General features: G+C 46.9%; 1 protein-coding gene across 5 annotated transcripts in view; it reads right to left on the bottom strand.

Annotated features, from left to right (window-relative positions):
• Positions 1-26,716, bottom strand: part of PRUNE2 (prune homolog 2 with BCH domain) — a 255,458-nt gene that overhangs the window by 54,677 nt on the left and 174,065 nt on the right. For all 5 annotated transcript variants that reach the window (XM_032307297.1, XM_032307299.1, XM_032307300.1 and 2 more), the window contains exons 8-9: positions 18,847-25,360; positions 17,545-18,316 (exon numbers count right to left, since the gene is read on the bottom strand). In XM_032307297.1, coding sequence (XP_032163188.1) covers positions 17,545-18,316; positions 18,847-25,360 — 7,286 coding nt within the window. The remainder of the gene's footprint in view (positions 1-17,544; positions 18,317-18,846; positions 25,361-26,716) is intronic.

The raw sequence follows: 26,716 nt of genomic DNA, 5'->3' as shown, positions 1-26,716 counted from the left end.
CAGGTTTGGACTATATGCTGCTACAGGAAGCCTGTGCTCCTTTCCGAATTTTGCACTGTAAGGGACTTTGAAGGATCTCTGTCTGCAGGTAAAACCAGACCTAAACATTCTGACTATCCACCTGGAGGTTTCCAAACTAGCTTCCCACAAGCTTTGACGGAAGTAGCTTCTACGGTACTCAGTTTTTACTCAGTTTGTTTATCGGGCTACGCTTTTGGGTAGGAGTTCGACAAACATGTGTGTCCTAGAACCATATGGAAAGCATTAAACTAGTCTGGGGAGGGTACATGACAAAAAGAATGGTTCAGACACAGATTTTGCCCTTAAAGAATTTAAAATCTAAGAGGGGAGAGAAGAAAAGACACACTCAGGTTCACACAAAACAGCACAAGGGGACTCAAAGCCACGAGACATAACCGGGAGTTTCAGAGGCAAGAGTAGCCCCTCTGACCAAGGGCACAGAGTCCAGGAACCCAGAAGCTCCAGCCGAGAGGTAGTGTTTGGGTGGGACCTGGTGGATGGGCTGGGGAGGGAAGGGGACTGACTGCATCTGAGCGCTCCTGCTTCCTTTCTCCGCCCTTTGTCCTCAGCCCTCACACCCACAGTCAGGATCTATTCTGTTCTTCCTCTTTATGAACCAGAATCTTCTTGGAGCTTATCAGGGGCACCGATGGGCCTAATTCCTGTCTTCAGACTAGGAGTTCTCCTTTCTCTTCTTGTAAGATTAGAGTCGGCCGTAGTCCCCGCAGGAAAGAGGACGACTAGAGGAAAACGTCACCATCCCCTTCACGTCCCAGCCCAACAGGGAGAGCTCAGTAGATGCAGAGGCTTGGGGCCTGGGCTAAGTGTCGTCACTTAGCAGAAACCACGGGCCAGCATGAGACCATGACCTCGTGCTGAGTAATCAGACGTGGATTTAGCCTTCTGCAGGTGCCTCCATCCAAGCCGGCTCCGTCTTGCTTGGATGGCGGCCATCACGCTTTCTTGTCTTGCTTGGATGGCGGCCATCACGCTTTCTTCACCTTGCTTACGTTAACCCGAAGCGAGCGCAGCAAGGATACAGGCTCCCAGTCATGGGGAATGACATGGTAACCTGTCCCCAGATGAGCCCACTCTTCTCCAGGCACCTCTCCCTCAATTTTTAAGCACTCTAACCTCTCTTCCACATCTGCCCTTCTGGGATGGCCGCCCTTCTGGGATGGCCGCCCTTCTTTCTGCCCGGGGCAGAGTTCCAGCTTCTCTGATGTCGCAGGTGGACAACCAGCTCCCGCCTTGCCTCCCCGCTCTCCCACTCCAGTGCTGTCCACTGCCAGTCACAACACCCAGCTCAGAAATCTCTGGCTTCCCACTGCCAAGACACATAACACAAACTTCTATGTTTCACCCGCAGGGCTCTCCAGCATTTAGACCAACTCAGCCGTGGGTCTCCAAATGCTCTACCTTGCAGGCAAAATGAGCTCCTAGCTCCCCAGTCTTGCTGACAGCTCGCCTGCCTCCACAGCTTGCTTGCTTTATATTCCCTTCTGCTGGAGGGCACCTTCCTCCCGATTACTGAACCCACTTTATTTACCTATTTATTTATCTGACAGCGAGAGACACAGCAAGAGGGAACACAAGCAGGGGGAGTGGGAGAGGGAGAAGCAGACTTCCTGCCAAGCAGGGACCCTGGGATCATGACCCGAGCTGGAGGCAGACACAATGCCTGAGCCACCCAGGCACCTTGAACCTACTTTATCCTTGAATCTTGTACTTGCCCCTTTACAACCGAGGAGAAAGACAAGGCCCTCCCACCCTTGAGGGCCCAGAGCTCCACAGTTACACCTCTTATGGAACTGACTTCCTTCTGCCCTTTGCAAGCCACTTGTTTCTTCCCTTCCTCGCTAGAGTGAGGGTTGCATCCTGATTACTTTTGCAACACTCAGTCCTGAGGGGTAGCATCTTGTCCATAAGAAAAGTGAAAGACCAAAAGAACCCCCCCTGGCAAGAAGTGCATTTTTATCCTGTTAACCAGCTAGTTTCGCTTCTGTAGGAACGCTTGCTTTTTCCTGCACGCGGGCTAACCGGCCAGTTCTGCTTCTGTAAGATTGCTTTGTCTGCTTTCCCGCGGACCCTTTGTCTGCTTTCCCGCGGACCCCTGCTTTCGCGCGCGGGTCCCCTGACTCAATCCACTGACGCCAAGTATACCTGTTCAAACTGTCAACCAATCAGCTCAGCCCTACCTGAAACTTGTTTGTATCTGTCTATAAAAATCCTGCACCGACCCAGCTCCCGACCTCTCGGCGTTATGGGCAACGAGCGGTGCAGAGGTCCAGGTTCGAACCTGCAATAAACGACCCCTGCTGCTTGGCTTTGACTCATGTCTCTGGTGGTCTTTTAAGGTGGGAGTAATATTCAGTTGGTATTTCAAAGGCACAAGATCTGAGAGTGCCGTTCAGTTACACTTCTCCCAGACTTTTTTGCACCTTTCCCCAAATTTTTAAGGGTTGGAAAGCAATTAGGAAATGCCACTTTATCCTTAAAATAGAAGACTGCTAGTTTTTCTTTTTTTTTAAGCCCTGAGAACTTTGAATGCATGGACTAGATTTTGCTAGAAGCTTCTGATAAGGCTGAGAGGAAACAGCACAAGATCAAGAGCTAGGCCTCTTGGTCCGGATCCCAGCTGCCCAGCCACTGATGGTGACCTTGAGCCAATCCCTTGCTGTAACCAGGGCTCATTTTTTTTTTCCTTTGCCTGTAAACTGAAGAAGTGAGTGAAAAATTCTAAGATTTACTTCAGTTTCTCTTACCCTACCAACTGAAACTTGGGTTGTAAATACAGAGACTCAGCAAACTATCAAAAATAGTGGGCAAATGGCCTGCTGGAGCCCTCAAATGATAATGTGCTTGGACAGGGGGCATCCACTCCTGCCTTTTATCCTACACCCGTCTTGCACACCTATCCCCCTCACGATTCCTGCCATTATTAATGTAGAAGGACCTGCAGCCCAATGTTCTTTGTCAGCTCTGATGCAGACAGGATACCAGGGACAGAATCTGTCCTTCGCTGATTTTCCCTCTGCCCCTTCTTCCGCTTGCCCCTTTGCCCCAGCTGCACTATTGACTGGAATTGATAAAGAACTGAGAACCCATCCCAAATTCAAATACTACTCTAGCAGGAAGTTGCTTTTCATAAAGCCTCTATTTACCAGATCTTGAGGCAACAGAGAAAGGGCAGGCAATTCCAGATTCGGTAAAAATTAAAAAAAAGAAAAAAAAGAAAAGAAAAGCTTTTATGTGCTGTGGGTGAACTCAAGTTTTCCTGTCATAAACTATATTGAGTATTTGAACCTACAGGCCAACCCCACACCTTGTGTTCTCGCTAGCTAGGAAGTATGAAGTCTAAAGGTCAAGGAAGTATTACGATCCTTTAATAAGAGATTAAATTTTTCCCTAGTACAGAGCCATTCAAGAATGAAAAACCAAATGGGATGTAAAGAAAATTCACTGGGATATACCAAAGAGAACCCTTGCCACGGAAAAAAAAAAAGTTAATTTGGCTTCATAGTAATAGGAAGGAGACTCTGGCTTATTATCCTTAAGTACCTTTAAAGCTTTACACCTTATTTAGGACAGAAAGGTTACTTTGCGTTACAAAGTAAAATCTCGCTGAAGACGTTTAAACACTGCTAACTGCAAAGGACAACAGCCTCAGGTCCTTTTTATCTGAGTTGCAATGCAAGGTTCAAGCCATTTGAAAGTACGAACTTGCCCTATCCGGAATATGTGTAATTTACCAGTAAAGACAGGGTTTTCCTCCCAGATAAGAAGTCGCTTATCAATTAAGAGAAATTTCATGGGTCATTTTATTTTTTATCACCAGGAATTTTAATCTAATGATTCCAGATTTTACTTTCTGCAAATATGACCAATTAATATTTAAGAATACTTTTGTCAAATTGAACATTTCAAAGTGGTCTCAGGCAGTGGCCGTTCCCATTTCTCTCTATGGCTTGGGGCAGTCATCCAGGAGGAAGTAAGCCTGGAGGCTGGGCTCACTCCCAGGGCGGTTTGCGTAAGACTCACACCACCTCAGGAGTTCATGTGAAAGAAGGGGGCGGTTGACACAGATGCTGTCCCTCTCCCTGGAATCACCAAGACCAACCAGTACTCTGATCTCTGGAAGAATCATACTTGATTTAAATCCCTCCTAGGTGGGAGTCTAGTTTTGGTTGTTTTTTTTTTTTTTTTTTTTTTGCTTCCACAGAGGAATTTAATAACCCATGTATTTCTTGTTTGAAATTGACCAGGTAGTCGTTTTGATTTAGTTTCTCATATAACTTAGTTTCTCAGTGAAATAGCAATATTCTGTCCATAGTGTTTTTTATCTCTGGATTTTGAAAAGGTGGGAGAGAACAATACAGGTCCATTTTGGAAGATGACCTATTTCTGCAGCTTAGAACTTAGGTAAGATTTAAAGATTACAAGATTCATTCGAAAAAAGGAGAAGTGTATGTTACCAGCTTTGGCAACTATAAGCAATAACACAAGAAATAAACATGCCAGGAAATAAGAAATAAATATGTACCAGGGCCTCTCCGCCTGTCAGACAGACACCGTCATACCCATTAGGCAAGAGTCCTCAACAGTTTCCAAATTGTCCCTTCCTTCGATTTTCTATCTCCATTTTCATCATAGGACGGAAGGCAAAATGTTTAGAGCTGTTACAGAGTCTGGGTTCCCTAATGACCTGCTCACCAAGGGAGGGGCAGGAGATAGCCTGGAAGACCCCAAGCCTTCCCAGTCGGAGTTGATACACAAGGAAATGCAGCTGCCAGCTGTCTCTGGTGAGGGGCTGGGCAGAGCCCCGCATCCTCCTCCTCCTCCTCCTCCTCTCTCCCCTCCAACTTCCCAGCAGCAATAGACAGGTCCGCGAGAATGACACTCTCCACTGGGATGTGTCCTGCGGACACCCGGTCCTCCCAGAGCCGCACCGGGACCCACCTACCTCCTGAGGATGCGGGGAGGCCGGCTACCCGGAGGGCGAGAAGGATGCTCGGTCGCAGCCGCTCAGCATCTCCCTTCCGGAGCGGTTAACTGGGAATACACATTCGCCTCCATTTTCTGGTCACGTGATCCCTGCCACATCTAAATAAGGATGATCACCTGCCTCCCAGATCGCCCAGTGACCCCGCGGCCGCTGGCCCTCCCGCGAGGGGGGATGGAGCCGGGGCCGCGCCGAGCTGCGGTAGGGAACACAGACACTCTCTCATCCAGGTTGTGGAACGACAGAAGCCCCCTTGGTATTCGTTCCTGCTCCCCAAAAGTGCTCCCAGCCCTGCTCCTGAGTGAGGCTGGATGCAAGTGGGCTCAAAGCACAGGTTGGAAGGAATCTAGTTCCCCTGAAACATCTTTAAAAAAAAAAAAAAAAATCCTGTAGCTTCACAGCACAATACAGTAAGATGGCAGCGCGATTATTTCCTTTGCATGGACAATGGGTAAGATCGTAATAAATGGACTTTGGAAGCATGGTCAGACACATAAACAAGGCCAATCAAGGTTCCAGAGACGGTTATGATGTTTGCACAAAATCATGGCTGTTGGCAGAAAGAGGCGTGGGGCCATAACACGTGTGGGCTTTGTGGTCAGAGGTCCTAGAATTTGAATTTAACTTCTACGATTTATTAGCGAATTCCGACCAGTTACTACAGTGCCTGGTGACTCAGACCGCTGACTCCCAGGTGGACAATAAGAATACCAGCACTTTGAAGAATGATGCATCTAGAAATCTTAAAGAGTCTAGGTGAAAATCCACTCACAGGAAATGTTAGTTACTAACACAATCATTAATTCTCAAAACACTGACAGAAATATTTGACAGGTAAAGTCAGTGAAATAGGAAGGAAAAGTTTCATGCCAGTTTCATGCATTCCTTTCTTTGCTTTTTTGCTCTTCATTAAAAAAAAATATGATCAGACAAACCAAAGAATTGTGATCACCATCAGGCAAAATGTCAAAGCAAAAAGTAACTATAGGTACCGTCCTCAGAACAGGATTGCTCAGAGTTCCATGTTACATAACCTTTCAGATTGTTTTTGTTTTTGTTTTTTCTTTGGTGGGGGCAGGGCTGGGGGGAGAGGCTATGATTGGGGGATAGGGCCATTTTAGGTACCAACAAAAGAGGAAACCATTAACAAAATAGGAAAGTGAGTTACTCAGCTGAGTACCCGGCTGAGTGCTTAAGAAACGTAAGCTCCTGTTCTTAGTACTTAAAATGATGGCTGTTTCTTTCCTCACCATGGATGCCGGGGGTGGTGGGAGGGCAGTGGGAAAGGGAGAAGAGGAAGAAGCAAATTTTTTATATCTTTATTTAAACTGAAAGCCTTACAGGGGCACCTGGGTGGCTTTGTTGGCTAAGCATCCAAACTCTGGATTTCGGCTCAGGTCATGATTTCAGGGGGTCATGAGATCAAGCCCTATTTGGGGCTCTGTACTCAGACAGAGTCTGCTTTCCTTCCCCCTCTGCTCTTCCCTTTCCCCACAACCCCTGCTTGTGCGCGCTCTCTCTTTCTCTAAAATAAATAAACTAAAAGCCTACAAAATTATTCAGGCTTATGAGCAGTTATGACATAAGTTCTCAAGTGCTGTCTACCTCTCAGACCTGGAGGAGGACCAAAGAGGGGTGAGCATGAGGAAGGTGTGTCTTTGGCAGGGTTACTGACCCACAGAGGTTCAGCAAGAGTGTCAGTGCGTTTCTCAAAGCCAAGATGAGCCAAAACCGTCAGGGAAGCACAGACAGCTTTAGAGCTGGTCTTACTCTGGGTGTCCAGGCTGATGGCTAAAAATGGGGCTCTGATCTTTGTGAAGTGCTGGCTCATTACAAGGACTTCCCCTTATCAGCTGGAAAAAAAAAAAGAAGCCGCTGGAGCGTACAGAAAGAGGAGTTAAGTGTCATAGAACAGACACTGTAATTCAATCTATTTTATAATCTGTTTTTAAAAGTCAGCAGCTGATACGGAATCTGTTCCATCACAGATACCTTTAAAAATTTAAGAGGCACTTCATTAAATGGGGGAAATGTGGACATCTGTTTTCAGCAATGATGTTTCCTTTTGTCTTATAGGATGTTGTCTCAGCCTGCGCCGGAGCAAAAGAGCCCTAAGTCAGAGTCAGCTGGTCACTTGAGTAAATGTATTGTTTTATTCACTGCGACGCTGCGGCAGTTACAATTATTTAAAAAAAAAAAAAAAGGAAAATAATAACTGCTTAAACGCATGAAGTAGCATCCTGATCATTATATAAATGAAAAGGGGGTGGGGGTGGTAGAGTCCAATTCTCCAGGGGAGTTTCAGTTATGCTTTGAGAGCCCAATACATCCAAATCATTATTTAATAAATTAAGGTGAAAAAATAAGAATAAAAAAGGTCTTTGAAGATATATATTGTCAACAGCTACGTGAGTTGATGGTTGACAGATGACTAAGCAGAAGTATTTTTCTCCTCTGGACAAGCTGGTGTAGGCACAGTTGACAGGTGCACCTCCTTTTCTCCATGAGGCTGAGGGAAGTGGTAACAGCACTTAAGGAAACCGAAAGGCTTTGAGAATCTTGGAGGAACTGTATACCGGGAAACAAGGACACTCAAGTAATTATGGTCTTAATTCCAAAAGAAGAGGAAAGATGAATTTTTGCAACATCTGAAAAGATGCATATCCCTGTTATGAACTGAGTGCGTCCCCCACCAAGTTCATCTACTGAACCCCCCCCACACACACACACAATGTGATAGTATTAGGAGGTGGGGCTTTGGGGAAATAATTAGGATTAGATGAGGCTTCCCCATCGTAAGTAGAATTAATGCCCTTCTGAAAGGACCCCAGAGAGCTTTCTTACTCTTTCCGCTGAGGAAGTTCTGCTGTGGGGATACCAGGAGAAGGTGGCAGTCTGCAACCGAGGAGAGGATTCTCATCAGAACTTGACCTTCTTGCCACCCTGATTTCAGATTTCTAGCCTCCAAAGCTGAGAAATAAATTTCTCTTGTTTATAAGCCACCCCGTCTATGGGAATCTGTTATAGCCTGAATTAAGTCATGCCCAAACTAAATTTACCATGTGTTCCTTGGAAAAGGAAGCAGCAAACACCAGAAATGCTCTATTTCATTAAAAGCAAATTATATGGGAACAACTTGGCTTTCTTTGCCATTCGTTCAATCAGGCTGTATTTCTGGGGCACCTAATAAATGGCAACTGCTTTCCTGGAGAGCGTATTCTCAAATGTGGAGACAGAACAGAATCCACTAAGCAAATAAACAGAAGGGGGCTCCTGGGTGGCTCAGATGGCTAGGTGTCGGCCTTTGGCTCCGGTCATGATCTCAGGGTCTAGGGAGCCGGCCCCACATCAGGCCTGCTCAGGGGAGAGCCTGCTTCTCTCTCTGCCTCTCCCCCTGCTTATGCTCTCTCTCTCTCAAGTAAATAAAAATCTTTAAAAAAAACAACAACATCAACAGATGAATGGCTAAAGAAGATGTGGTATATATACACGATGGAATACTATGCAGCCATCAAAAGAAATGAAATCTTGCCATTTGCGACAACATGGATGGAACTAGAGCATATCATGCTTAGCGAAATAAGTCAAGCAGAGAAAGACAACTATCATATGATCTCCCTGATATGAGGAAGTGGTGATGCAACATGGGGGCTTAAGTGGGTAGGAGAAGAATCAATGAAACAAGATGGGATTGGGAGGGAGACAAACCATAAGTGACTCTTAATCTCACAAAACAAACTGAGGGTTGCTGGGGGGAGGGGGGTTGGGAGAAGGGGGGGTGGGGTTATGGACATTGGGGAGGGTATGTGCTTTGGTGAGTGCTGTGAAGTGTGTAAACCTGGCGATTCACAGACCTATACCCCTGGGGATAAAAATATATGTTTATAAAAAATAAAAAATTAAAAAAAAAACAAATAAACAGAAGAAAATAAATCAGGGCAGTGGGAAGAGCAGGGTTCTCAACCCTGGCAATACTGACACGTAGGGCTAGATAATCCTTCACCGTGAAGGGCCCTCCTCCTGTGTGTTGTAAGACATGTAGCAGCATCTGAGGCCTTTACCCATGAGAAGCCAGAAGCATCTGCCCCAGAGTGACATGGTGTGTGTAGAAGGAAGAGCTCTCTGGGGAGCATGAATGATAAGAATAAGCCCTATCAAGAGAAGTCTAGACAGAGAGTACAGCTGGCATCAGCTCACTGAATTGTTAAAGGGTCTGGTGGACAAGCTCAGAGACTGATGGAAAGAGTACTCTGCCAACGGAAATGTAAGCAGCAACCAGGACACACAGGGCCTTACAGGTGGTAGTTAAGAATCAGAATTGAATTCCAAAATGACGTTGGATGGTTTTAAGAAGGTAGGTGGTGAAAAGATACAGATGTCGTGAAAAGAAGGGCCATCTGTACCCCAATGTTTATAGCAGCAATGGCCACGGTCGCCAACCTGTGGAAAGAACCAAGATGTCCTTCAACGGACGAATGGATAAGGAAGATGTGGTCCATATACGCTATGGAGTATTATGCCTCCATCAGAAAGGATGAATACCCAACTTTTGTAGCAACATGGATGGGACTGGAAGAGATTATGCTGAGTGAAATAAGTCAAGCAGAGAGGGTCAAGTATCCTATGGTTTCACTTATTTGTGGAGCATAACAAATAGCATGGAGGACAAGGGGAGATGGAGAGGAGAAGGGAGTTGAGAAGGGAATTGGAAGGGGAGGTGAACCATGAGAGACTGTGGACTCCGGAAATACAATCTGAGGGTTTTGAAGGGGCGGGGAGGTTGGGGGGAGCCAGGTGGTGGGTATTAAGGAGGGCATGTATTGCATGGAGCACTGGGTGTGGTGAAAAAACAATGAATTCTGTTATGATGAAAAGAAATTTAAAAATAAATAAATAAAAATTTTAAAAAATTAAAAAAAAAAATAAGAAAGTGGGTGGCGAAAGGAGGATCTTTACATCTGAAAGGCTCACTCAAGCCAGTGAGTGGAGTATGGATTGCAGGAGCGGGCTGACCAGAGGATAGGAGTGGAGTGGGCCAACCAGGGCGGGGCTGCCATGGAAGGTTGAGTAGCGTGTGCACGTGTGTGTGTGTATTTGCACGTGCGCGTGTTGGACTCCATCTTCCATAAGTTTTTGATTTGGAGTTGATCAATATTTTGAGATAGTTTATGGGAGGGAATTAAAAATTTTCCTGCCAGGCCGTTACCTAGAACAAAACTCTCTTAGGCTGACAATTAAAAGAAGCCGCAGCCCTTAACCAAAAGTTAACATGGTGGGGGAACGTAACATCCTCATTTCTTCCGTTGGCACAACCTGGGTTTCTGCAGAGCTGGACCCAATCTTGGGGCGACTCTTCGACAGCGCTTGTCCTAAGAGAGCTGTCCCCTGGATCTTGGAAACAGGTCCTCTGTTGCACTGGAGGAACAGTCAACGACCCTGCGCATTCACAGATCTCAGCACACTTTTCCGAAGCTGGGGCTCTATGGCTTTCTAATCAGCCAGCTGTGCAGGCTTCACTCGCTTACTTTCTCCCTCTTGCTCTTGGCCCCAGGAGGCTCCCTCCCACTCTGAATCCCGCTTGGCTTTGGGGAACCTGGTGGGAGTTCTAAGGGAGGAAGCGGGAGGCAGGGAGCTGCAGTCCTCCAGCTTCCTCTCCGAGGGAATGCCCCCCAACTCTCCGCCAGGGCTATCCTCACGAAAACCCCAACATTCTTGTTCTGAGTTCTGGAAAGCACCCGAGGCCTAGGAACGAGAACGACCGTCCTGTTTCCATCCCTGAGCTACTATACCGTTCCTTGTGAGCGCCTCACACTTTCCCTCCATCTTTGTAAATACTCCCTTTATGAAATATTTCTCGAATTATCCTCATTTGAATGTGTCCTCTCTCTCCTGCTGGCTCTCTGACAGACTGACGTATCCGGCTTCTGTAAGCCATGACTTCTCCTCTTCCTCACACGCCATCAATTTTCATGGAGGTTTTTTTTTTTTTTTTTTTAAATTCCTGACATCAGTTTTGACATTTCACCATTCCAGCTGGAGAAATACCTTGGATTCTTTCTCAAACTAGAAGCCAGCACAACACAAAAGGGCTCCTCTGTGGGTGTTCCTCCCACAGGACAGCTGACTTGTACCACCTCGTCTTGGTGTTCATGGCCTTCTCTGGCTATAAAATCCTTTACCACAAAATACCATATCTATAAATAAATGGGGAACGTAGATGTATAGTGAAGGGCTTTGATTCCCTCACCCCCTCTCGCCTCTGGCTGCTTGAGTTGGCCCCACAAACCACAGATGGAGGGCAGCCCACGGACAGGGCAGTAACCGTCACGAATTAGCTGTGGCGTGAAATGTGCTTTCAGGCACGGGAAGGCCTCGGTGGGTCACATGACAAAGGGAAGAGGCAGAGGCAAGTTCTGCTCAGTTATTCTCCAAGTAACTCTGGGAATGTTGGCTATTAAACGTGATATACTTCTCAGTAGGACAACGGGAGGATAGGAAGAAATATGTCAACCTATAGAATACGCGGTAAAAAATGATTGCTTTGGCCTCTGTGTTGTATCCACAAGCAATGGGCAGGAAGGGAGAAGACAGAAGTTCAAGTCCTTATGTTACCACAGTCTCATTTCTGGATGACGTTAACGGCTCATTTACTGAGCTGGTTGATCTATGAAGTAGGGATAATAAAATTCACCCTGTTGAGCTCAGAGGGTGACTGGTTGGACCAGACTTATCTGAAGTCTGTTCTGGGTAGGGCTGGCCAGAAGTGGAGACATAGCAGGGGGCTAGTGGGGAGACATGGGAAAAAAAAAAAACTTTTTTTTTTTTTTTTTCCGAAAAGGAGACTAAGGCCTGAGTTAAACTGCAGAGTTAAAGAACTTTGAATATATTTATCACCACCAAGCCACCAAACATAACACACCAAGTGATCAAATATAATTACAAAAATAAATGAACACAGAGTCAGTGCCAAGTTTGGTCTTCCAGGTTTGGTTCAGGGCAAAGCCAAATAACCGTGAATAAACAAGGGACGGCTGTCATTTATGGAGTATGGGCTGGCCTGGGAGAAAGGGTGAATGTTTGGAACTGGGATGCAGCCCATCCAAACAGCAAGACCCAGGGAGGGGGAGGCATGTGCTCAAAGAGCCTGATTCTTCTGCGAGCCCAAACATAACGTTACCCAACCCCGAGAGAAAGAGTCGACAGATTATTTCTTTACCCGTTTTTCATTTTCAGCATTTATGTGGGTTTAAGACCCAATGTACTAATACCTCAACCCTAAGTCCCAGACAGAAAAAGGCTGGCTTTAGAGGGTCTTGTGAAATTGTATAAAGGCTTAATGGGGTTGCTCATAGGGAGAAAAGGGAGTTACTTCCCACAGCCTTGCCAGACAGAAGAAAAAGGCCAACATTACTAATTTAAAAAGAAAGAATGCACAGAGATGACCGTAAGAAGCAAGTTGTGGGGGCGCCTGGGTGGCTCAGTGGGTTAGGCCGCTGCCTTCGGCTCAGGTCATGATCTCAGGGTCCTGGGATTGAGTCCCGCATCGGGCTCTCTGCTCAGCAGGGAGCCTGCTTCCTCCTCTCTCTCTCTCTGCCTGCCTCTCTGCCTACTTGTGATCTCTCTCTGTCAAATAAATAAATAAAATCTTTAAAAAAAAAAAAAAAAAGAAGCAAGTTGTGAAGAATATGACACCTATTGGGATTGGAGGTCATTTTAGTTTCAGGGAGAACCAAATCACAGAGCTAGAAGACAAGCTATAGCTCCATGGATACAAGGATTGGGTTCGTTCTCTCTCTCTCTCTCTCTCTCTCTCTTTCTTTCTTCCAAGATTATATTTATTTGAGAGAGAGAGCAAGAGAGCACAGAGGAAGAGTGAGAGGGAGAAACAGACTCCCACCTGAGCAAGGAGCCCACTGTGTGGCTCCATCGCAGGACCCTGAGATCATGACCTGAGCCAAAAGCAGATGCTTAACCCACTGAGCCACCCAGGTGGCCCTGGGTGGGTCAGGTTATTTCTAAATACTGTTTCAAAAGCACCTGTGCCAGAGCTCCCCTTGTCTGCCTCCCCTCTGCCTCCCACTGCCCTGCCCCTCACCCTTGTGTGTATCTACAAGAGCCGAGACAAGCAGAGTCAGTTTACTTCCTCCTCTTGGACATTATTTCCATTTATCACCCTGCACAGCTACTTCCTTACCCCACACCCAGAGAAAGCCAATATATCTGTATATCGATCAACCCACTTTTGTATAATTTAGAGGGCGGTGAGTTTACAAATGTTAATGGTTTCAATTCACTTAGCATGTAGCTAGTTCAGGCTTTTGAATATAACCTAGAATTATTACTATTATTTGTCAACTTGACGAGGCCATGGTGCCCAGTTATTTGGTCGAACACCAGTCTAGATGTTGCTGGGATGTTATTTTTTTTAGATGTGATTAACACAGACTTTGAGTAAGGCAGGTTATCCTCCAGAACATGGGTGGGCCTTGTCTAGTCAGTTGAAGGCCTTGGGAGGAAGGTCTGAAATTTCTCAAAAAATAAGAAACTCTCCTCAAGTCTACAACACAGACACTCTGCTAAGTTTCCAGCCTGCTGTCCTGCAGAATTCAGATTCAAGACAGCAACAACTCTAGCTTGAGTTTCTAGCCCACTGATCTCTCCTACAGATTACAGGCTTGCCAGCCTCTAAACCTGGGCAAGCCAATTCCAATTCCTTAAAATCATTTCTTTCTCTCTCTCTCTCTCTCTCTAGATCAAACATAGATGGATATCTTCTACTGCTCCTGTTGGTTCCATTTCTCTGGAGAACCCTGACTAGTACGTAATCAAATGACCCTTTTCTCCCACGACATTCTTGCAACCATGCCTTCTTTAAAAGAAACCTATAAAGGGCTCTTCATTTTAAGAAGATAGTGTGTGGGGCAGATTACTGTGCAGATGTTCTCTGTAACCCCACCAGAAAGATCGGGCCTATCCATTACTGTCTTGGGACTTGGTGGTGATCCTGGGCTGGTGGGTGTAGAGCTGGAGGATGACCAAGGTGTTGGCAGAGCCTCTGGGAAGAGGAAAGGTGGATCCTAGGAACCGGAACACAGCACTGCAGATTCTAAGGGGGAGTGTTTCTCTCCCTACACTCCACAGTCCTGTTAACAAGAGCCAGTTGATGAAGTACAAGGAGAAAAGCCACCTTTTGAGGCGTCCTCGCATTTTGGAAATATGGCCTGCAGCTCTCAAACCAGGGTGGGCACTTGAGTGACGGGGTGCGGTGGGGAGGGCTAGAAGTCAATTCCTAGCTCGTATGTCATATTTTGTATACTATCTGCATATACTATCCGCATATACTATCTCTTTTTGAAGCCCCAATTTTTTTTTTTCCAGGATAGTCTTTGTTCTGCCCTATGACCAAATTCTATATCAGAAGATGTTTCCAAGTTTTTAGTCAGAAAAATAGGACTATCTCATATTGCTTGGGTGACTATCTTGCTGTGTCCATGGTTTCCTTCATCTCCCTCTTCCTAGACAGCTTGGCTGACCTCTTACCCTCTTCTTTGCCTTTCCACAATATGACTTTCCTGTAATGCCTATCTTGAAATACACCTCCTAGGGCCACATTAGGACTTTGTGGGGCCTTAGGCACTCTTACTTTCCCGGGCTCTTTCCTTCATTAAAAAAAGATCCAGAACTTTCTTTTACATCTGCATTGGTAGGAAAAAACACATAATCTACAAAGAAGTATAATAATTTTTTTCTTTAGATATTAAAAGAAGTTCAAAGTTTCATGTGGGCCCTTTAAAAGTATCAGGGGCCCTGGGTACCCTACCTCCTGATGTGGATGGATAACAAACCGTTTCTAGTTCCTCCACCATAAAAGTGCCCAACACAGATGCTTCCCCTCTTAATTTACTAGCAGGAACACACACTCTGGACATGGAAAGACTGAAATTCGAATCGCAGCTTCTTCAATTTCTAACTAGAAACCAGATGAAGTGATTCAACCTTTCTTTCTTTTTTTTTTTTTTTTAAGATTTTATGTATTTATTTGAGAGAGAGAGAGAGAGAGAGAGAGTGCACAAGCAGGAGAAGAGGCAGAGGGAGAAGCAGACTCCCCGCTGAGCAGGGAGCCCGATACGGGACTGGATCCCAGGACCCCAGGATCATGACCTGAGTCAAAGGCAGATACTTAACCGATTGAGCCACCCAGGCGCCCCTCGACCTTTCTGAACATCAGTGTTCTTCCTTGTGTAATTCCTGCCATGGAAAAATGAGGTAGTGCACACACGGGGCTCAGTACGCCGGCCATGGCGAACGCTCATGATAGCTATGTATATTTACACACACGTTGGTCATCAACTACTTTGATTTACATGTTACACTATTATCTCCTCTTCACCTGTGTTTCATTCTCTTCTTAAACTAGAGGACTGGGACCAGTGGTCAGACCAGTGGTTCTTTAACTTGAGCATGAACCAAAGTCACCCATATTAAAGCACAGACTGCTGGACCCCAACTGGAGTTCTTGATTCAGTTAGAGTGAGGAGTAGGGTCAGGAACTTGCATTTCTAGCAAGCACCCAGGTGATGCTGAGGCTGCTGCTTTTATTAAAAAAAAAAAAACCACACAAACAAACTTAAGTAATCTCTACTGCCAACGTGGGGCTTGAACTCACAACTCCCAGATCAAGAGTCCCATGTTCTACTGGCAGTCAGCTGGGCGCCCCAAGGCTGCTGGTTGTAGGACCCCACTTAGAGAATCACTGTTTGCCACAGCTCTGTGCCCTCTCAAAATCTAGCACAGAGAGACCTTTCAAACATAGTCGAGAGTAAATTATTTACACAAAAGGTAATAATACAGATGCCGGTGGGGAAACTCTGCCCCCTCCCCAATTGTGAGAAAACTGTCATTACTGGAGGGGCTGAGCAGAAAAATATGAGCAAAGAAATCTGCTGGCAAGAGAGGGGGCTGGTGGCACCAGGGAGCAGTCTCATCTGTTGGACCACAGGGGCATGAAAATGCAGACCAGAAGCCAAACAATAGCTCAGCCAAGGCAAGGCTGCCGGAGTTCTGAGCTCTATCCATAACAACACCAGCGGGGCTGCTGGGATCCATCTGCTACCCTCTTTCTATAACGGATCTGGGGGCTCTCTGGAAGGAAATAGCTTGACAGGAAAAAGGAAGATTAGGCCAACTGAAAAGGTCTGGATTTAGGAAACTGCCCTTGAATATGAGACTTTAACTCTTTAAGGCCCTTTAAGAACCCTTGATTTACCCCTGCTCTTCCTTCTTCTTTTCTTATTCCTTTCGGGGGGAGAGAGGAAATTTGTGAAGACCAAAGCTCTTGAGGACACATTCTGTTTACTGGCAAATGAGGCTCCTGCGGATGGGAACTTGAGGAAGGCCTGAGGTCCTCCAGCCAAAGCCACCAATTTCATGGAGGAAGAAATTTAAGCCTAGGATTGATCCCAACATACATGGCCAGTCACGGCAGAGCTAGGCTGGGATCCAGATTCTTGGACTCACAGTGAGTCCATGGTAGGCATAGTCCTTTAGGCTCCCGAAATGAGTAGAAAAAAGAGATCTTTTTTCCGCTACATTTTAAAGAGGAAATAAGATCTTCCCTTTTAATTTGTCACAGTTTGGCCTTTTGTCCCTGGGAGCAAGAGGGCTCCATTAGGACAAATAAAGAGAAATGAACAACCTTTCATGGTGTCAACAGGGCCTGGGAAGCTCGAGGGCAGAGATGACATCCTGTTCTCTGACGTTCTGTCTTACACCCACTGGCTACCCAGAAACTCCATACAGAGCAGATTCTCAGACCCCATGTGGTGAATGAATGAATGAATCCCTAGTCTGATGGCTGTTGGCCAATTTTTCAGCCAGCTGGGGAGTGAATATTTCACACTAAGATTTTGAGCCTGCTGTGGCGTCTCCTTAGTTAGCCCTCCTCGTAAGTTAGCTGTGACATAAAACCAGCCTTGCCCTTTGTGTGAGATAGGCAGTGTGTCTGCTGGAAAAGTACTGGCTCTAGAGGTGAAAAACCTTAAAATCCAAGTGTTCCCTCTGGTTACTTACTTCAAGGGACCGCCCCCACCGAGGTGTGGAAAGTAAAGGTAATAATACCATCCACATCAGGGTTGTTGTAAGTATTAAATGAGATAATATAAGCAAACTGTTTGGTGCTCTATGAAAAAATTGTCAGTGCCCTGCTTTCTCTGGTTCCAACTGCTTGTTTAAGAGTAATATAGGTATTGAGTAGGTAGAGCAGGGTAAGTATCAGAAGGGTAAGTACAGACTCTGGATGGAAACTGAAGTGTTTTTGTTTTGTTTTGTTTTGTGACTGAAAATGGCCACAAATCCTCATTATCTTTATGTTTATCTGTCGGCTGTTTTTACAGGTGCTGCTTGGCCACACGTGGAAGCAAAGCTCCCACTTGTTCTTCATACTCCACAATCCCTCACCATTTCCCCAGATTCTAATACAATATTTTTCAGTAAAAAAAAAATAAATCTAGCTTTCAGCTTACCCTTTTGGTCTCGGTTCCCTCGTTCTGGGCTCCAGAAACTCTGTCTCCTCCTCCATTTCTGTTTCAAGGATCCTGTTTTTCCGAGAAGGCTGAGGTGGAAGCATTTCCCATTCATTGTCATGGCGGATGGCCTGCCCTAGAACGGCGTCTGGGCCAGCTCTGCCTCGGCCCTTGCTCTTCCGGGATTGGCTGCCCAGACCAGGGGCCTCTTCTAGAGTTAAAGATTCCACAGGCTTCATTCCTCCTAGAACCTGTATGTGGGGGCCCTCACCTAAGCCACAAGGGGAGGTCAGCTCTACCACCTGGCCAGACCCTCCAGGCCCCGAGTTCCTAGCTTCCAACGACTGATCGCCCTCTTCACTGTGACCCAAGACCATCCAGCTCTGGTCTTGCCCAGGGCTCTCAAGAGATGATCTCTTATCCTTATCACCTTTGGGAGACACTGTCTCTACAGAACCATCTTCTCTTCCACTGAGGGAGACGGGCTGACAGGAATCTGAGAGGCCAGCTAGCGGAGTTCCCGGCAGCCCTGTTTCTTCAGGACCCGTGGGAAACTCTCCTGATTCGCATATGCTTTCTCGAGCTTTCCGGGCCTCAGGTGTTGGGGGTGAATTTTCTTCATGGTTTACAAGTATGTAGTCCATGTGTAGCGTGTGACGATCTTCATTCTTCTCTGTGGACCTTTCTTCCCTGTATTCTGGTGTTATCCGTTCAGGCTCTTTGATAGGAATTACTTTTTCTTCTTCCAACTCTGACACTCCCTCGCTGACTCCTAGAAGTGGAAGATGAAGGCGAGAAGGGGCGAACAAGGCAGAATTAGCACCTTATGTGATGTGTGATCTTTGCAAATGATCCATCTAAGGAGATAATTTAAGATATATATATAGAGAGATAGATTTTTATAGATATATATTTTATATTTTATATAGATATATATTTTTATATTTTTATAGATATATATTTTATATTTTATATTTTATATATATGATATATATATTTTGTGTGTGTATATATATATATATATATATATTTTTTTTTTTTTTGGTAGAGCTGTTTTATTTTCCCAGGCACTCTCAGAGAGAGGTATTATAAAAACAGCAGACATTTACTGCTATTAATGGAGGATTTGGTTAAGCATACATTGCAAATGCAGTTAGTTCCTCTTTTTACCCCCTTGATAGGAAGAGCTTGGTTTACAAATACATTAATTGAACGAAAGCGGCAGGTTCCAGGAGTGGGGGCAGGGGGTGGGGTGGGAGGAGGCAGTAGGGTGGGAGGGTGGAGGGCCACGTTGTTTCTTACCATTTGGTGGTCCTATGTCTCCACCTGCTGGTGAATCCGAGTTATCCGTTTCTACTTCCCAGTCAATGTTCGATGGAGACCACTCTAGGTTGGAGTGGGCTCCCTCTGGCTCAGGACCTTCATGAATATGCAGCACAACCAGCTGTCCAGGCTGGCTGTTTGGGGTTTCTTCATGCTTTTCATTGCTTTTTTGCTTGGGAAGGGCAGAAAGCAGGATCTCGGCTGCTTCGCTGCCCAGAGACTCATCCTTGGGGGACCCGGCCTCCTCTGTTGATTGGGCACCAAGAGCCGGTTCTGTGAGGTAGGACAAATCAAAGGGCGGTGTGTAAGGTGCCAGGGATCGCTTCAGAGCGTCTTCTTCCAAGGGAGGGTCACCACCATAGAGAAAATGCTCGGGCTCTTTCATTAAATCCTCATCGATATTTTGGCCCATGACATCATATTCAAAATCACCCCATGAGGCTTCGGATGAACAGATATCTTGCTTCCCCGCATCCCCGTCAACTGGCGTTTCGGGATTGCCCTCTGATAATGTCAGTTTACTCATGTCATCTATCGTTCCCGTGGACGTGTTAAGACCTGAGGCGTCGCTGAAACTGTGGTCAAAGGCAGCTTCGCTTACATCCAGGCAAGTGTCTGAGGCCAGCAGGGCGTCAGGACCAGGAGGAGAATTCTCGGTAGCAAAGGACTGCTCATGGTCCAGCAAGGCTCCTGCATCTGTCTGGCTTTCGGGGGGAAAGCCCTCTGACAGCGGCGAGCTGTTGCTGTCCACAGTTGGCTCGTGGAGAGTTACACAAATACCCGTTCCCACGTTTTCGATCATTGGGCTTGTCCTGTCTGCGAGCTGCAGATTTAGTGCTGGATCTGGGGCAACTCCTGTCTCAGATGCTTGGACATCTGTATTATTTCCACCACTGATTTCAGAAGGTTCAGGGGAAGCTTTGTGAGAGGCAGGTGGAGATGAACCCCTTGTGTCCACCAGATCACTGACTGGGGGTAGTGGAATCACATCTTCAGAAGATCGTTCTGGATTGCTTGGGACAAATTCCTGCCCAGGCTCTGGACTGGGTTCTTCATCCGTCTTTGGCTCAGGGAGATATAACTCACCAGCTACCCCTCCGGGCCCCACTCCAGCCTGAATGTGCTGCTCTGTGTCTTGCTTTGCTTCATAATCATGACATATATCAGGGCTGTTGGAAGCCTGAGAATTGCTGTCAGGGTCACAGTGAGTCAGTAGATCTGGATTCTCACCATCTGCTTTCAAGCTGAAGGGCTGCTTAGCATCCATCCACAAGTCAGGCGAAGCTGCGACCACTTGCCCACCCTCTTGGAAGTTGCCATGTAAAATATCTGGAACAAATGTGCCTTGGGGGCCCTCACTAGAGGTACAGACATTCCATTCAGAACCCGACTTCTTTATCAACTCGGTGGAAGAACTGACAGTGGGGAAATCTTTTGAGGCAGTGGATGAATTCGTTATTTTATCCGGATATGATTTTCCTTCTTCCCACCAATTTGTTTCTTGACACTCAACCGTCGAAACTTTAGATATCATAGGTCCCTTCTCATCTGTGTGAGTAAATGTTGGGTCCGGCTGACCCCAGACAGACAGCACTGCGCTCTGACACTCCTGATCTTGGGTAGGTGTTTCCGAAGTCGGTTCTTGACTGGCAGAAGACACGGAGCTTTGCTCTCTGGAATCCTTCTCTTTAATTTGATCCAGTATTACCAGCTGGCTAAGCTGATCAGCTTCTGGGTCTGGCTGCCTTGGTTGAATGTTCCAAAGTTGCTTATGGGAGTTCTCTTCATTGCTATCCAGGAAGGGTGACTGAGGTTCCTCAGTGAAAGGATTGGTACACTGTGTTTCCATGGGTTCCGTATCATCCTGCATGGGTACCCCCCAGGGACTCAAGTTTTGGTACACTGAAGAGCTCATCTCTAACATGCTACTTGAGCTAGGTAATTCCCTTTCCGATGTACTCTCAATTGGTCGTCCTCCTTGTAGAGAGGCGTTCCACCACTCAGTGCTCTCTGCTGAGAAGCCAAGCATTTCCAATTTAGAATAATTCTCAGTCTTTGATTCACTTTGGGGGGAGATTTGCCACAGGGTATCTCCCATCCTCTCTGTTTCCGGAGATCTCATCTCCTTTCCCACTGCTGTGATCTGCAGTTCAGTCTCCTTTAGTGGCGAGAAACTCCAGTGATCGGGGCTGTTTGGTTGACTGTCACAAAACGGAGTTGACTTTGTTGGTTCTGAACTGCCTCCATAGGCAGAAAATTCATCACTGGGATCAGCTGTGGCTGAGAACTTATTAGGGTCATTCAGTGAATCCCAAGCCCTGGGTTCACTCTTAGCAGCTTGACTAGTGCCCAGATGCCTCTCTTTCTCCCCTGACTCTTCATCCCCTATGCTGTCGTCATCAGAACCTGAGCTTGTTGCCATGAACCTGGCCTCCTCTGGCTGCAGAGTTTTAGAAATGTCATGCTCGTTTTTCTCCTGACAGCTAACCACTAGATTTCCTTCTTGACAGGCAGTGGAATATTCTGAATATTTGCCTGTTTCAGGGCTGGATAAAGAGGAAAAGGAATCGCCATCTAAGGAGTCATTCCAAATCTCTAAAAATTTAGGAACCTTGTGATCTAAGCTCTTTTCCAACCTGTCCATTCTGGTTTTCTCCAGGTCCTGCATTTCAGTAATTACTTCTACTTGACTGTCAGTAGTAATTAGCGCAGATTCTTGGTGATTCTGTTGGTTCCAATCATCTTGCTGCTGCTTCTGATGCCTTGTATTGGGTCCCTGGTCCCAGGAAAGCAATGCAGCTGAAGAATCGTTTAGGCCAGGACTGGATGCGCTGGAATGTGTGTACTCACTAGAAATACTATCTCTGCGATAATTTCCTGATGGGTCAGCTCCTGGAGGGCTGTCTTTGGTACTCTCGACTTCAGGATTCTTAGTTATCTCAGAACTTGGTAAATTGACCTGCGTGTTAGTCTCTATAGAGGCCTCCCAAATGTCAAGGCTTTGGGGACATTCGTGGGGTGGCTCTTTGTTCACTCTCTCTGGTTCCAGAACGTTACATTTTCCAGTTTTCTCAAGATCCATTTCAGGTAAAGACACAGTTTTTGTTAATTTCAGCCCACCTGAAATTTCTGTGGTTTCCCCTGAATTTCCATAATCCATGAGGTGCCTGTCGCAGGTCTCTTGGACCTGCAGGTCTGTGTGACCATCACAGGGATCCGGATTGTAGGACCCGCTCTCATACTCTAAAACCTCCTGGGGTTCCTCATTCTGAGGACTGGAAGTGGCTGAATGAGAGCTGATTTTGCCCGATTCGTCGCAGATTTCTTGATGTGGAGATGCCGTGGGGGAAGAGCATTCCTGGTGGCTTGGCCCCTTTCCAGAAATCTCTGAGGTTCTATCTAGCATCTCCTCTTCACTGAGCCGTTCCCTAGCAACAGCTCCATGGGCTTCCTCCTCACCTTCACTTTGTCCATAGTGAGGACCTTTCCACGGATCTGAGTTTGCAACATGTCCCGGATTCTCAAGGGTGGATGCCCAGGATGCCGCATCCCTTGGCAGGGTTCCTCTGCCCGTGTCCTGCTTATCAGGATCAAGTGTTCCTGACTCGTTGGCTCCAGAAGCTTCTAGCACCTCTGGGATATAACTGTCCTTAATTTTTTCTGATGAGTTGGGAGTTTCGGGAGGTGACTTGTGTAGTTCAGAATCTGTAACACATGGTGGGCCTGGTATCATTAACGAAGACATGTCATTATCTCTCATGACGGAATCCCAAATATTATTTGCGATGAGCTGCCCACTTTTTTCATTCAAGGTGTCATATTCCTTGGCAGGAGGGTCCTCGCTGTGCTCAGAAGAGGCAGGGAGTTCCCAGTCCGCCTGATTTGCTTCCTGATACTCCACACCCCACGGTTCCAGCTGTCTCACGGAAAATCGGGTCTCAGGTTCAGGACCTTCAGCCGTGTATCCCTGTGCTTGACCTTCACTGGAGATCGCCACGCCGGCACTGCAGTCATCCCAGTCCAAATCGTTATCCATATCAGAGATGGTCGCAGTGGACTGCGTGTCCTCCAGAATCACCCTGTTCCACAAGTCAAGGCTGTCGGGGACCGCCTGGCGGGAGTTGGTGTTGCTGTGTAGAAGCGTGAGCTGACGGTTGGTCTCGTTGTACAGCTGCATCATGCTGGGGTCATCGTAACTGGACAGGCTGCTTTCCCCAATGTCATCATCCAGGGAGATGTTCTTATCATCGGTGGGCTCAGTCTCAAGTAAATCTTTATCGGAGTTATGAGTGACATTTATTGAACAACTGTTATCTGCATCAGGGGAACCCCACATTTCCAGGTTCCCAGGACCTGAGCTAATTCGATTTCTAGGTGGCTGCTCTGGGGACTGAGGAGGGATTTCAATCTCTCCCACGGTGGAGTTCTCGTCTTTTGACTCCAAGTCTCCTTCTTTGGCAAATGACTTGTCTTCTGTTTCTTTTTCATCTCCAGCAAATGTTGGCGACGTGTAAGAGTCAGATGTGGAGTAGTTGGTGTCCAAGGGGGAAGGCACGGAATCTTCCCCCATGTTGGATGCACTGTAATCGGAACATTTATATAAGAAGGAATCTTCCCACGGTGCCATGGCATCCGACCCCCCTTTTTTGATACCTTCCTCAAAAAGATTCCAGGAATCAACCTTTTCATACACCTTCCCCCTAATTTTTCCATCCACTAAACCATTCTGATCCTCCTGTGTTGGCTTAGAACTATTCCATGCATGATCCAGATTGGAGCTGGGATTCCCAGATATAAGGATATTGTCCCTGGGGTTGTGGTTCTTCTGGCCCCAGATTTCTTCATTCTTGGCCTTGCTGGGTGAATTGTCTTCTGAAGGAAAAGAAAACCCACTTTTTGCCATGGCCCACTGGCTCGGGTCCCTCACAGACGGCGTCTCACCACTGGTTGGGTGCAGGTGCCAGGTACTTGCCAGAGCTTTGGCGCCATCTTCTTTACCAAAGGCCCTCCAGGCTGGGAACGACACCGCAGCGGCGGGGTCGCCGTCTTCTGTGGGATTACCCCACGGCTCTGGCATTGCTGTGGGAGAGCGATCAGAACGCCACAAGGCGGCAAAGTCTTCTATCAGGTGATTTGTTCCCTGAGGAGAAGCATTTGGCAAATTCAATTTCTCCGGGGGCACATTCTGAAACTGCAAACTGTCCTCATTTCGTTCTTGAATATTATTGCTGCTAAGCCCAGGTTGACTGAACTCAGACTCCCAGGGACTTGACTTTGGGAATTCAAGACTCTTTGGTTGAAATATAGAATCCGAGGCTCTCCTATCTGCTGGGGTTGGCTTATGATCTTTCCATGACTCGGGGCTCTGGAAGACAGACTCCTGCTCACTGGAACTCCATGCCTCTCCAATATTTTTAGAGTCGATTTCCAAACCACCCCACCAGCTGCTGCACCTCGCACGGGTCTGAGGTGGCCCGATGTGACCTGTTTTTATTGTTTTTTGGGTCATATTATCTGGATAGAATAGAGCTGGTTCTTCGGTAGATGGTGAGCTTTCTACAAAGCTATTCATAGGTGTTGGTGGGACCCTCTTTCCAATATTTTTTAGCCTTTCTGGTGAAGGAGTTTTATCTCGCACAAAACCTGTCAGGCTCAAATTTCTTCCAGAGTGATCCCGGGGACTATCTTGTCTCTGACCAAACTCCTCATCAAATTCCACAAGGTTATCTTTGCCAGCCCCTGACAAAAGCGAACTGGATGAATAATTAGACATGTCCATCCCTATCCCACTGATTTCTTTAGGTCCGGTGTGGGGTTGTCCTTCTGAGGAATCACTATTGGGGAAGAAGTCGTCTGCAGGAGAGTAGTCTGCAGAATGGGAAGACGGCTGGGACTGCCCAGAAGCCATGGGCGCTTGATCAAAGTTGAAGAGATCAAAAGATTCGCTGTGTTCTCTGGACCGGGCGTGCTCTTCAGCGACTGCTCCTTCGGGGATGGGACTATAGGAGTCAAACCCTGGGAGAAGGCTGTGGTGAGGCCCCGCACCTTCTCCCACTGGACTGTCATCACTGAGGAAAACTGAGCTCTCCTTGGACGAACGGCTGCTCCTAATGGTGGCCAAGCCACTATCGGGGCTGACGAGGTCTAAGTTCCCATCCACCTGAGCCTGGTTAGAATCGCTCAGATCTGGAGGGTTTTCTATGAAATTCACGGAGCTGGGTTGTGGCTCTATGTCGGAGCCATACAATTCCATAATCCCGGAAGATCCCTGGGACAGTGGGGCGCTTCCTGCCACAGCTTCGGTCGAGGACGTCCGGCTGTTGGAAGCCATCTCTGGACACCTCCTGTTGATGACTTCCTTGACGAGAAGAACCACCTGATCACAGGTCACCAAAGGGTTCTCCTGCTGGTACACCAGAATCTCGTCGCAGCCACATTCAAAGGGCTCCAGCTCTAGGCAAGGGTTCTGGCATTCCTCCAGCTCACAGCAAATCTGTCAGGGAGGCACAGGGGTTCGTGAGCACTTAGGCACTCTGCTCTTTGCAATTTGTCTCTCTTAGTTTTTCTTAAAATAAAATTAATCTATGTGCATCGTTCTACAAAGATGATCTCAAACAAACGAAGACCGCATAATGTAAGACACGGAAAATCCCACTTAAAATACCGCCACCTCTTTCTACAATCCCATCAAACCGGCTTTTCTTTTAACTCAAAATCCCGCTGCTCAGTGTTGTTTGCTTCTGAGAGTTACAGGTTACGAGATTTAAACCATTTAAATCCTTTCCTTGGTGTAGCACAATATCATCTTCCAACAGGAGTGAAACTCAAGCTCGCAAAAAGCCCAGATAATGCTGGTTGCTGAGAAGAAGTGGGGGTGGGATGAGTATGGGCATGAAGGGAAATGGAGCAGAAGGAGGAACCCAGGACCCTCTTTTACCTCCGAAAGCCTTTGCCTCATAAGGCAAAGGAGGAAATAGGAAAGAGAAAGCTACCGGGGGTGGAGCTTTCCAACAGCATATGAGCCCCAACTATCTCTTCCTGCCCCCCTGGAAGCATCGGCCTGGAGCCCAGAACAGACCGAGATGCCCTTGGAGGACAAGAGAAGGTGGTGAGAGGCCGGAAGCGGGCCGCCCCTCTATGATTTTTAGGAAATGTCAGGGATATTTTGCCCACTGGGCTTTTGAAATGGCCCCACAGGAAGAGCGGAGGTGAGAGCAACAACACTGAAAATAACTAGGGAGATCACATAGATAATGATACTTACTCACATTTATTGTTTCCATACGCCAGGCGCAGTTCTAAGGGTTTTATGTACACTATTTCCTTTCATCCTCAAGACAATTCTGTACAAGGTAAGGATTTTTATCCCTGTTTTGCCAGTGATGACACAGAGACGTAGCAAGGTCAGATACCTTGACCGACGCCATGCAGGTGACATGTGGCAGAGCCATGTTGTGAATTCTGCAGAGGCTGACCCTTAACCAACTGTGGTCCCAGGGACCCAGAAGGTTTCCTCTAGGGTTGTCTTGACCTTGTGTCGGCTCAAGAGTGGTCTCTCAGGTGGCGGGGGGCAGCAGGGGGGAAGAGGAGAGGCACGCCCAGCCGGCTCCGGAGCTTCTAATGCTTTCACCGGCTCGTCCACTTCTGTCTAAGATTAACCAGTTTTTAAACCACTAAAGCGATTTCAAATCGCTACTAAAGCGATTTGAAAGCCACCGTATTGGAGGCTTAGGAGGTGTAAGTCGGTCCCTAGGAAACCAGTGACCGGACACTGCATTGGAAACCCAGTGCAGACCAAGCTTTGAAAAAGCCACAGGCTGGTAACACAATGCGCAGGTGTGTGAGGGTC

Source organism: Mustela erminea, chromosome 12 (genome assembly GCF_009829155.1).
Source record: "Mustela erminea isolate mMusErm1 chromosome 12, mMusErm1.Pri, whole genome shotgun sequence".
Classification (NCBI taxonomy): domain Eukaryota; kingdom Metazoa; phylum Chordata; class Mammalia; order Carnivora; family Mustelidae; genus Mustela; species Mustela erminea.
The sequence above is the reverse complement of the archived record's forward strand: the minus strand, read 5'-3'. Positions and strand labels throughout refer to the sequence as shown.